Here is a 13,019-nt window from a genome sequence, read left to right as displayed (position 1 = left end):
ATTTTAACTTTTGCCTATGTAGCACAGATTGCGATTGCAATTTCTCTGTTATTTTGGCCACATCATCTAAGACTAAAAAACAAACAAAAGGCAGCTACATAAATGAGCAGATATTCTAAGCTACTCTATGACTTCTATATACTGTAAAGATCTTTCTGTTGACACAAATGTTTAATAATCATCACTTATTGTCCATCGAAATAGATTTGTCGCCTTCAAGACTTGGTTCAAAAAAGCGAACAAGGACTCGGCTCAGCAGAGTGTCACATCATAAGTCTTAAGGATGCCCAAGACAGGCTTCAAAATGAGTTGGACGTAACAAGAGAGCGACTAAGGGAGACAAGTGACTCGTTGTTTGCTGTTCAGGTAACTATTTTGGATCTGAGCGTTTTAGGCTGATTTGGCTTCAGATTCCATTGGGTGGAACAAAAACAATTTATATTTTATTAACTCCACTAAACGTACGAATAGACAATTTATGCAGAGAACACATTCTGTGTATATGTGACTGACATAAGTGTAGAGCGCTTGGCTACGTCTGTCAGTCCCATCGATATATGGAGCAGCAGCAGTAATGTCCTAGTGATCCCAGAGTCCTAGCGATCAGCCATATATATCACCTATGCTGTGGACACATAGTACATGTATTTTGTGGGAAAATCCATTTTAATTACAGCAGACTCTATGGATGCCTTACATTTATTGCAACTAGATCTTTTATTGGATCAACCAATACAATTTTTTTCTTGCTAATACTTGATCGTATCATGAACAAGATAAACCAGCATTAACATGAATCCTTGCTATTTGTGTGGAAGTTGTGGGCAGTGGGAACTGGAAAGTTCAATAACGGGAAAATAGTGCCATACATTAATAACACTGAACAGTTAGCAGTCATTAACTTTATAGAATGCTGCATATTGAGCCCAGGGGGCCCATGCTGAACCCTGTTCATTGCATTCATTCATTGTTCATTGCTGAAAGCCACTGCAATGGGCATATGAGCATCAGAATTGGGTTGCGGTACAATGGAAAAAGACGGCCTGGTCAGTCACTTTTTACATAACCTGATTGGGTGCACTAGCACGCAGAATGGGTAGAAGGCAATTTGGTGGAGGCGATGTTATGCTCCAGCCAATGTTCTGTTGGGAACTTTTGGTCTTGGCATTTATCTGGATGTTACTTTGTCACGTACCACCTACCTAAACATTTTTGCAGACTACTGCTTCATGGCAACACCTTTCCTTACTGTCAGTGGCCCCTTTTGGCAAGATAATACATTCTATCACATTGCTAAACGTTCAGAAATCTGTCTCCAAATTTCCTGAATTGTAGTCCACTAAACGATCTGTATTATGTTCTGTCAAGCCAAGTCTGACTTCCATAGTCCCCACTCTCCAATTACAGGACTCATATCTGAGATCGTTGAAAACATTACAAGTTTTTATTTGGATTTCTTTTGACAAAAGTTGTTTGCATCTAAGTGTAAATGTTACATGTTATGGTGCCCATTGCTGTTCCTCTGATTCCCTCAAACAACTTTTACCTGGATGGTTTTAATATTGTGGCTGATCAGTGTAGTCAATGACACTTTTGGTTGTAATAATTTTACTTCCCAGACTGATAATAAGTAGCTCGATATACATTTTCCCGTGTTCTACAGTTTTGCTTTTGTTTTCCCACCACGTAAATAATTTGTCGCTTTCCTTAATCGAGAATCCTCTGATTCCAGCAGCAAAATAGTTGTATGTCTTGATAAGAAACAGCAGAAACAGAAGTCTAGCTGACTGCTTCATTATAGCCGTATTAACTTGCACAAAGATCATTAAATCCTGTTTGTTATTTGTCCCCAAGGAACGAAAAACATCTTGCTAACAAGCCCAGAGAATCATTCAACTAGCGTTATGCTAATCATGTGCTTTCAGAATCACCAAAGAGTTTTGATGAATCTAGAATACTGAATAGTCACGGCATCAAGGACTCCAGAGATTCATAGATAGAAGGACCCTGGCTAGGGGTTGTTTACCTTGCTTCCTTGTGGTTACGATTCTACTTAATAAAGTACAAAATATAATGCATTAATGTATATATTGGTTATTCCTGATTATCTAACCATGCAGGGACATGCCCACTCTGTGCTGGTTGTGCAAATAAAGCTCCGATCACCCATAGTGAGGCAATGGGAAGCACAATTTTGTTTCACAATTGTACGGGGATTGGCTTCTGCGTAATTTCAACCGCGGAGTATTGCTGCACTCTCAAGCTTAACCCCTTTACCCCTGAGGGTGGTTTGCATGTTAATGACCAAGCCAATTTTTACAATTCTGACCACTGTCCCTTTATGAGGTAATAACTTTGGAACGCTTCAACGGATCCCGGTGATTCTTAGACTGTTTTTTCGTGACATATTGTACTTCATGTTAGTGGTAGCTTTCTTTGATATGACTTGCGCTTATTTGTGAAAAAAACAGAAATTTGGCAATTTTACAACTTTGAATTTTCATGCCCTTAAATTAGAGATATGTCACACAAAATACTTAATAGATAACATTTCCCATATGTCTACTTTACATCAGCACAATTTTGGAACCAATTTTTTTTTTGTTAGGAAGTTATAAGGGTTAAAAGCGATTTAAACAGCGATTTCTCATTTTTACAACATGATTTTTTTTACAGACCACCTCACATTTGAAGTCACTTTCAGAGGTCTGTATGATAGAAAATACCCAAGAGTGACATCATTCTAAAAACTGCACCCCTCAAGGTGCTCAAAACCACATTCAAGAAGTTTATTTTCCCTTCAGGTGCTTCACAGGAATTTTTGGAATGTTTAAAAAAAAAATGAACATTTAACTTGATCCAAATTTTTTTATTTTACCAAGGGTAACAGGAGAAATTGGACCCAAAAAGTTGTTTTGGAATTTGTCCTGAGTATGCTGATACCCAATATGTGGGGGTAAACCACTTTTGGGGGCATTACAGAGCTAGGAAAGGAAGGAGTACCATTTGACTTTTCAACGCAAAATTGGCTGGAATTGAGATTGGGCGTCATGTTGCGTTTGGAGAGCTCCTGATGTGCCTAAACAGTGGAAACCACCACAAGTGATACCATTTTGGAAACTAGACCCCCCCAAGGAACGTATCTAGATGGGTGGTGAGCACTTTGAACCCCCAAGTGCTTCACAGAAGTATATAATGTAGTGCTGTAAAAATGAAAAATCATATTTTTTTCACAAAAATGATCTTTTCGCCCCCAATTTTTAATTTTCCCAAAGGTAACAGGAGAAATTGGACCCCAAAAGTTGTTGTGCAATTTATCATGAGTACGTTGATACCCCATACGTGAGAGTAAACCACTGTTTGGGCACATGGCAGCGATTGGAAGGGAAGGAGCTCCATTTTACTTTTCCAACGCAAAATTGGCTGGAATTAAGATCAGACACCATTTCGTGTTTGGCAAGCCCCTGATGTGTCTAAACAGTGGAAACCCCCCATAAGTGATACCATTTTGGAAAATACACCCCCCAAGGAACTTATCTAGATGTGTGTTGAGAACTTTGAACCCCTATTTGCTTCACAGAATTTTATAATGTAGATCCGTAAAAATAAAAAATCATATTTTTTCCACAAAAATGATATTTTTGCCCCCAATTTTTTATTTTCCCAAGGGTAACAGGAGAAATTGGACCCCAAAAGTTATTATGCAGTTTGTCGTTAGTACGCTGATACCCCATATGTGGGGGTAAACCACTGTTTGAGCGCAGACACCATGTCGCGTTTAGCAAGCTCCTGGTGTGTCTAAACAGTGGAAACCCCCTACAAGTGACACCATTTTGGAAACTAGACCGCCCAAGGAACTTATCTAGATGTGTGGTGAGCACTTTGAACCCCCAAGTGCTTCACAGAAGTATATAACATAAAGCCGTGAAAATAAAAAAATATTTTTTTCCACGTAAATTATCTTTTTGTCCCCAATTTTTTTTATTTTACCAAGGGTAACAGAAGAAGTTGGACCCCAAAAGTTGTTGTGCAATTTTTCTTTTTTCTTGAGTACTCCGATACCTTATATGTAGGGGAATACTACTTTTGAAGCACAGTGCAAAGCTCAGAAGGGAAGAGGTGCCATATTGGAGTTCAGATTTTGCTGGAATGGTTTGAGGGTGCCATGTCACTTTGGCAGAGTCCCTGAGGTGCCAGAACAACAGAAACCCCCTATATGTGAACTCATTTTACAAACTACACTCCCCAATGAATTCATCTAGGGGCGCAGTGATCATATTAACACCACATGTGCCTCACAGAATTTTATACCACTGAGCGGTAAAGAAAAAATAAATTACATTTCTACCACTAAAATGTGGTTTTAGCCCCAAGTTTTTAATTTTTCTAAGGGCTAATAGGATATTTTTTTACAACAAACTGAGGTCCATTTTTTCCTGAGTGTGCCAATACCCTACATTTAATCGAGAAATATTTTTCAGACACAGTGCAAATCTCAGAAAGCAAGGAGCGCCAGATTTTACTGTTATGGTTTGCAGGTGCGATAACCCACTGGGAGAGCCCATGAGGTGCCAGACCAGCAGAACCCCCTATAAGTGACCCCTTTTTACTAACTACACCTGTCAATTAATTCATCTAAGTGTGCAGTGATCTTATTGACACCATAGATGTCACATAATTTTATACCATTGGGAAGTGAACACAAAATAACTACATTTTTACCACCAAAATTTTGTTTCAGCCAAAGATTTTACATTTTTACACAAAAAGTGGGTAAAAGTGGGTAAAAATGGCAACAAAATGTGTCCCACAATGTCTACTGAACGTGGCAATACCATATATGTGGCTATACAGTACTACTTAGCCATATGGAGAGACTCGGGAGGAACTGAGCGCTACTTGCCTATTCAAGTGAATGGGTCTGTGCAAATATCAGGGTGTTTCCAGGGACTGCGTGTCCGTGGGGAAAACATGCTGACATGCCCTTTTTTTAATGTCAGCATGGGCCACAAAACGTCCCACACAGGTGCATACACATAACACACATGGATGTCATCTGTGTGCATCGGTGCCAGGGAAGAAGTGTTACAGTAAGCACTGATCCCCATCGCCGGGTGCTGAACACGGCTCTCATCATTCTTCCCTGCTCTGCCGGGAATCGGCCTGAGCAGGGAAGAATGATGAGAGCTACATTTAATTGATAAAAGAGACAGCAGATGGTGGCTGATTGGACTATTACTCACATTAGCCTACCCCTGCTGCTGCTAATAACAGTGACAGCAGGAGCGCTAATAGGGGTATTCATCAGCCGCCGCCTGCTCTATAAATAAATAAATGAGAAAAACGGCATGGGTTCCCCTGTATTTTCTATAACGAGCCAGGCAAAACTCACAGCGGGGGGCTGCAACTCTCAGCTGTCAGCTTCAGCAAGGCTGGTTATCAAGACTAGAGGGGTCCCTAGCTGTTTTTTCTTAAATGATTTAAATAAATAATTTTAAAAATGGTGTGGGGTTCCCCCCTTTTTTGAAAATCAGCCTTGCCAAAGCTCACAGCTGGGGGATGGTAAGGGGCCATGGATATTGACCCCCAAGTCTAAAAATAGCAGCCTTCAGCTGCCCAGAAAAGGCACATCTATTAGATGAGCAAATTCTGGCACTTCCCACTTGCCCTGTAGAGGTGGCTAGTGGGGTTCATATTTGTGGGGTTGATGTCACCTTTGTATTGTCAGGTGACATCAAGCCCAAGTCTTAGTAATGGAGAGGTGTCTATTGTTATATGGTAAGTAAAGACACAGCCAGAATAAAGTCCTTTAATTGAAAAAATGACACAGACTCCTTTAATACTCTCAATTAAACCATACTTACGACCTTGCCTAATCCTACCGAAGCCCTTGATCTCCTGTAATAAAAAATAAAATAAAAAAACAACAATATACCATACCTGTCCGTCATTCTGTCCCATGTCGTAAAACATGTCTGAAGGATAATTAGTTTTCAACCTGGACGGTGCCAAGATGCGACCATCCAGGCTGAGAACCACTGGTGAATGAGCTGCTGGGAATGCAGCGTCAGTGACCGGGGGTGACATCATAGAGGTTACCTCCGGTCACTGGGCTCTGTTCCCAGCCGTGCTGAGCTACGGTGAGATCCCCACTAGCACATGGACGGAATATTACATCTGATGTCAGAAAGGGGTTAAAGGGAACCTTTGATGTAAAAAAAAACGCTATTATCCTGCAGATATGGGATTAATAGCATTCTGAAGCTGCCTGGCGCCCATACTGAGAGCTTTTCTGCCGGAATGAAATTAACATTATTCCTCCAGGCAGCCTCTGGCTTTCAGTCATTGAGACATGGCCGGCGCAACTTCAGTCACCGCTGAGTACACAGTGAGCGCTGGCTGTAACCGCACCCGGGCACTGACTGACAGCCAGCTCAGCATTAGCTCCCTCCTGGTAACGCGGCTATCGATTCGTTCCCCAGGCAGCTTTAATATTAGTACTCATCTACTCTCACCCTGCAATCCAGGGCTAATTCCCATGCAGCTCAGTGATGGGAGCCATGACGGCAGTAGTATGGCTCTGAATGCTAACATCGGTCATATGCGTTCAGCAACAATTCTGTCAAATGTGAATATGCCCTTCATCTGTACATGTGAGTGTTAAAGCAAGGGAAGCAGATTACGGCTGTGTGTACAGACCACACCAGAGCCTTATGTTTGAACTATATGCTGGGTGTCCTTTTGGCTCCTGACAGACCATTATACGCTAGTATGCTTTTCTTCTGCTGTTTGGAATTGGGCAGTCTACACTGAAGTATCCTTTTAAGAATGGCAGTCTACAGTCATATAAAAAAGTTTGGACACCCCTATTAATCTTAAGCTTAATGTTTTATAAAAATTGTTCTTTTTGCAACAGCTATTTCAGTTTCATATATCTAATAACTGTTGGACACAGTAATGTTTCTGCCTTGAAATGAGGTTTATTGTACTAACAGAAAATGTGCAATCTGCATTCAAACAAAATTTGACAGGTGCATAAGTATGGGCACCCTTATCATTTTCTTGTTTTAAATACTCCTACCTACTTTTTACTGACTTACTAAAGCACTTTTTTTGGTTTTGTAACCTAATTGAGCTTTGAACTTCATAGCTAGGTGTATGCAATCATGAGAAAAGCTACTTAAAGTGGCCACTTGCAAGTTGTTCTCCTGTTTGAATCTCCTCTGAAGAGTGGCATCATGGGCTCCTCAAAACAACTGTCAAATGATCTGAAAACAAAGATTATTCAACATAGTTGTTCAGGGGAAGGATACAAAAAGCTGTCTCAGAGATTTAACCTGTCAATTTCCACTGTGAGGAACATAGTAAGGAAATGGAAGAACACAGGCACAGTTCTTGTTAAGGCCAGAAGTGGCAGGCCAAGAAAAACATCAGAAAGGCTGAGAAGAAGAATGGTGAGATCAGTCAAGGACAATCCTCAGACCACCTCCAGAGAGCTGCAGCATCAACTTGCTGCAGATGGTGTCACTGTGCATCGGTCAACTATACAACGCACTGTGTTTTTTTGCCGCCATGCATAACGCCTTTTTGTATTACCAAACAACTCAATCTTGGTTTCATGAGTCCACAGGACCTTCTTCCAAAAAGAAATTGGCTTCTCCAAATGTGCTTTTGCATACCTCAGCCGACTCTGCTTGTGGCGTGCTTGCAGAAACGGCTTCTTTCGCATCACTCTCCCATACAGCTTCTCCTTGTGCAAAGTGCGTTGTATAGTTGACCGATGCACAGTGACACCATCTGCAGCAAGTTGATGCTGCAGATCTCTGGAGGTGGCCTGAGGATTGTCCTTGACTGATCTCACCATTCTTCTTCTCTGCCTTTCTGATGTTTTTCTTGGCCTGCCACTTCTGGCCTTAACAAGAACTGTACCTGTGTTCTTCCATTTCCTTACTATGTTCCTCACAGTGGAAATTGACAGGTTAAATCAATGAGACAGCTTTTTGTATCCTTCCCCTGAACAACTATGTTGAATAATCTTTGTTTTCAGATCATTTGACAGTTGTTTTGAGGAGCCCATGATGCCACTCTTCAGAGGAGATTCAAACAGGAGAACAACTTGCAAGTGGCCACTTTAAGTAGCTTTTCTCATGATTGCATACACCTGGCTATGAAGTTCAAAGCTCAATGAGGTTACGAAACCAAAAAAAGTGCTTTAGTAAGTCAGTAAAAGTAGGTAGGAGTATTTAAAACAAGAAAATGATAAGGGTGCCCATACTTATGCACCTGTCAAATTTTGTTTGAATGCAGATTGCGCATTTTCTGTTAGTACAATAAACCTCATTTCAAGGCAGAAACATTACTGTGTCCAACAGTTATTAGATATATGAAACTGAAATAGCTGTTGCAAAAAAAACAATTTTTCTAAAACATTAAGCTTAAGATTAATAGGGGTGCCCAAACTTTTTCATATGACTGTATATGTGACATACACCACTTATGGGCTTATGAGCCTTCTGTCAGAGCCAAGTGTTGGGGAATCTTCCTGGGGTATATCTCCAAAAAAAGATTTAAAAAGCAGTGTGTGCAGAGCATTACTGCTATGAATTAACACCCCCATCCCAACACAACCACTTGTTCAATACTCTAAATGGTCCGCTGCCGAACTATTACTCTTTTTATTAAAGTATTGTAGTAAGCGAGGATGAATTAATTGAGGATAAATAGTATAACCGCCTCATCATTTATGAGGATAAATAGTATACCCGTCTCATCATTTAACGCTGATCTATTGGGAATAGCAAATTAGGTAGGAAGCTTAAGACCAAAAGACTGGTATTGGAAACCAGAGTTAGAGTAGAATAGGGTAGAGTGAAATATATCCAACTATACCTATTTAATGAACCTTCAGTGCTGTGTCACACTCAAATTAGCCTTTTATTCATATGCAAATCATCTTCACAGGTGCACTGGTGGGTGTAGCAAAGCACTTGCAATCCTTGGCTCCTCTTTGCTTCTCCCCGCCCGGTTTCTTGATTAACAGTGGAGAACAGAGCAGCTGTCTCCGCTGTCAATCAGGCAGCATAGGATGGCACTAGTGGGGAGAAGAGAACGCAAGAACTGCAAATGCACTCTTTTCTACACTCTTTTGCCCTAACTAAGGGAAGAGGAGCCCCAATAGAAGACCCCTCTGCACTCATCCAAATTTCCTAACAGAGTATATGAACCTTTAAAATGTAGTTTATGTTTATTAAGAATAAATATGTTAAATGTGTGATAGGATATCAGGCTCTATCAATACTCCTGCTTGATTATGTTGATATATGTATATTATTTTCATAGGGTGAGCTGGAAAAGGAAAGACAGCAACATGAATCTGTCATTTCTGCCATGCGGGAAGAAGAAAGATTAAAGATTGAGAAAGTCGCCCGTGATATGGAACTGAAATGGACTGAATCCCTCAGGTAGGTTACCAAAATCTAGGTAAATGTGAAAATATGTTAATCTTTCTTGTAATATGTATTCATGCTGCATACTTTAGGCAAGAGTGTAGCAAGTTACGCGAAGAGTTGAGGGTGCAGCACGAGGAGGACAAGAAGTCTGCTCTGGCCCAACTACGGCAGCTCAAGGAGCGGGAAATAAATACCGCCAAGGATAACTGGCAAACAAAAGTGGAGGATCTCCTTGACCAGGTACGGAGAATGCTGTCTACATCTGATGCAGACAAATCAAATGGATTGTCCAACCAGTTTTACTTTTTTCTAGTCATTTGAAAATATCCTGAAAAAATGTGTCTTCCTAATTGTGAGCCTTTCCCCGCATAGGTGCAGGTGGTACTTATTATTACTTATATGAATGGATATGGAAAATAAATCAGTCATTGCTACTGTGTACACATTCACATACATAATACGCAAATCTTACTCTATTTATTTTAGGAGAAATACAGGGGCAAGCAAAAGGGTAACAATGTTTTGAACTTTTAACTTTCAGGCTTCATTTTCTCACCATTCACTAATGCTTTGAACATGAGACTACCATCTTTTTTATAGACAATCATCTTGGATATCTCATATGTAAATATGACTTGCAAGCCTATAACATCACTACGATCAAGGACGTTGAGACCATAAGAAAATATACATTCATGAACTGTCTTTCATTCAGTAATATTTGGAGTACAGTGACAAGCAAAAGGGTACGAATGTTTTGAACTTTGGACTTTCATGCTCCATATCTCACCATCCACTACTACTTCGAACGTGAGACTACCATCATTTTATAGACCATTATCTTGGCTATCTGATACATAAATTTGACTTGCAACTATTTAGCATTAGATTAGTTATGCAGATTCTTGTCATGTCACTGCATTGTTACAGCTTTGCTCCTAAAAATGTAAATTTTAATTTTCATTATTTTGTTAGTATTTTGTAAATCCACCTTTGGCTTTCACACTTCCTGAATCCTTCTGGGCATGCTCTTGATCAGATTCAAGCATGTATCCACCGATATCTGATCCCAGGTCTCTTGTACATGTTTCCAAAGTTGGTGCACACTGGTTGATTCTCTTGGGTGTTTATACAGCTTTTTGTTCAACTCTACCCACAAGTGTACAATTGGGTTGAGGTTTGGTGACTGCTGGGGCCACTCCAGCACCTCTACTTCATTGTCATTGAACCATTTCTTCACCAATCTTGACATATGCTTCTTGTCATTGTCCTGCTGGAATACTGTCGTCCTTTTCATACCCATAGTACTCAAGTGTATGAAGTGACTCATCTTGTAGGATGCTTACATATAGCTCAGCATTGAGACCACCATCAATCCTGGCCAAGTATCATATTAATAGGCTTCCTCCACTGAACTTGATAGTTCCTTCAATTTCTCGATCCGTTAGATGCTTTTTCCCTTGTTTTTTCCAGATCCATTTGCACCCATCAGACCTCAGTCTATTGATTTTCATCTCATTGTTTCAAATCAAACGTTTCCAGTCCTCTACTTTACACTTTTCATACTTTTTTTGCAAACCGGAGCCAACACTTCTTATGACAATATTGAAGGCTTCTTCTTTTGAGCCATCATTCCAGACTTGTAAAACTTGCGCCACACGGTGCTTGCATGGATGTTTGTGATCTCAGTATTATGAAGCATATGAGCCACCTCCACTGCCATGTTTGTTGAACTGATAGGCCTTGTGATGAGCTGACTTGTTGTTTGCTTGGACGTCTACCTCTTTGTTTTTGAATCGATGGTCTGACTTCATTTCGTATCCTTTCACCTGTCATTTCACTCACATGATGCAGTTTGGCAATTTTCTCACGTTGCTAGTGGTGATATCAATGAGGTCAGCGAAGTGAGCTGCGATGGCAGTCTTGGTGACCTGCGGTAACCTCAGTGACGTCACCACTAATCACTAATGCTGTGCTCCTAGCAGCTCTTTCTACCGTGGATTTCAGGCTGGATAGTTGCAACTTGGCACCTTCCAGGTTGAAAACCATTTATTGCAGATATGAATAACGGCATGGGACAGTATGTCAAACAGGTGATGGGTATGGTTGCTTTTTATTTTTGTTTGATTTTTTACAGGAAAACAGGGCTTCAATGGAATGGGTGTTAGGTGAGTATTATTGTTGTTTATTATTTTCTGTTTTGTTTTTGTTTTTTTTTACAGAGGACAAGGGCTTCAATCGAATAGGTATAAAATGAATATAACATTTTTTTTTTTTATTTTTAAATAAAAAGTAAAATGGTGTGTAGTTTTATTTCAAATAAAGGACTTTATTCTGGCTGTGTGTTTATTTACAATCTGACTGTGGGGTTAGGAATGGACAGGTGTCTTATAGACGCCTCTCCAATACTAACTTGTGGACTTGATGTGAGCAGCCATAAAACAGCTTACATCAACCCCACAAATATGAACCCCACTTGCCGCCACAACAGGGCAAGTGGGAAGAGCCGGGCAAAGCTCCAGGATTGGTATATCTAATAGGTGCTCCTTTTTTGGGGCAGCTGCACGCTGGTATTTTTAGGCTGGGGAGGCCAATATCCATGGCCTATTACCAGCTTAAGAATTCCAGCCTCCAGCTGTCTTGCTTTAGCAATGCTCGTTGTCAAAAATGGGGGGACCCCACGTGGTTTTTTTAATTTAATTTATTTATAGTGTAGGCGCCCCGGCTGATGGATACTCCCATCAGCTGTCACCTGCTCGCGCTGATATCAGCGACAGCAACCTTAGGCTGATTGCGGAGTAGTACTCCCAACAGCTGACGCCTGTACTTCCGGTCACAGCTGCAGGCTCACGCTGTCTTGCAGATGACAGCGTGGTAAACAATGGATGTTCAGGCCCACCATTCATCTGAATGGGGTCCAGGTTTTGGGTTCAGGTACTGTTTTGGTACACGAACTGAACTTTTTTTTAACTGTTTGGCTAAAACCGCCTGACACAAGCATCCATGGGTTAACCCATCTTTATACAGGAAGAATAAGATTTTTCCACAATCGGGAGCAAGACAGTAACAATTCAGTGACATGACAAGAATCTGTATAACTAATCATATGCTAAATCGTTGCAAGTCAAATTTATGTATCAGATAGCCAAGATAATTGTCTATAAAATGATGGTAGTCTCACGTTTGAAGTAGTAGTGGATGGTGAGATATGGAGCCTGAAAGTCCAAAGTTCGAAACATTCGTACCCTTTTGCTTGTCACTGTACTCCAAATATTACTGAATGAAAGACAGTTCATGAATGCATATTTTCTTATGGTCTCAACTTCCTTGATCATAATGATGTTATAGGCTATGTTCACACGCACAACAGATTTGCTGAATGGAGCTTTTTGTTGCTTAAAGTACGTAATGCTGACCCTCATAAAAGTCCAAAAAGGCAGATCCAGCACATCTGAAAATCTGTAAACTTTATTTCCAGGGCAGCACGGTGGCTTAGTGGTTAGCACTGCAGCTTTGCAGCTTGCTGGAGTCCTGGGTTCAAATCCCACCAAGGACAACATCTGCAAAGAG

At 40.6% G+C, this 13,019-nt stretch overlaps 1 protein-coding gene across 9 annotated transcripts in view; it reads left to right on the top strand.

Annotated features, from left to right (window-relative positions):
• Positions 1 to 13,019, top strand: part of FAM184A (family with sequence similarity 184 member A) — a 313,220-nt gene that overhangs the window by 234,498 nt on the left and 65,703 nt on the right. For all 9 annotated transcript variants that reach the window (XM_077289549.1, XM_077289548.1, XM_077289545.1 and 6 more), the window contains 3 exons: positions 205 to 366; positions 9,340 to 9,461; positions 9,539 to 9,689. In XM_077289549.1, coding sequence (XP_077145664.1) covers positions 205 to 366; positions 9,340 to 9,461; positions 9,539 to 9,689 — 435 coding nt within the window. The remainder of the gene's footprint in view (positions 1 to 204; positions 367 to 9,339; positions 9,462 to 9,538; positions 9,690 to 13,019) is intronic.

Source organism: Ranitomeya variabilis, chromosome 2, assembly GCF_051348905.1.
Source record: "Ranitomeya variabilis isolate aRanVar5 chromosome 2, aRanVar5.hap1, whole genome shotgun sequence".
Lineage (NCBI taxonomy): Eukaryota > Metazoa > Chordata > Amphibia > Anura > Dendrobatidae > Ranitomeya > Ranitomeya variabilis.
The sequence above is the reverse complement of the archived record's forward strand: the minus strand, read 5'-3'. Positions and strand labels throughout refer to the sequence as shown.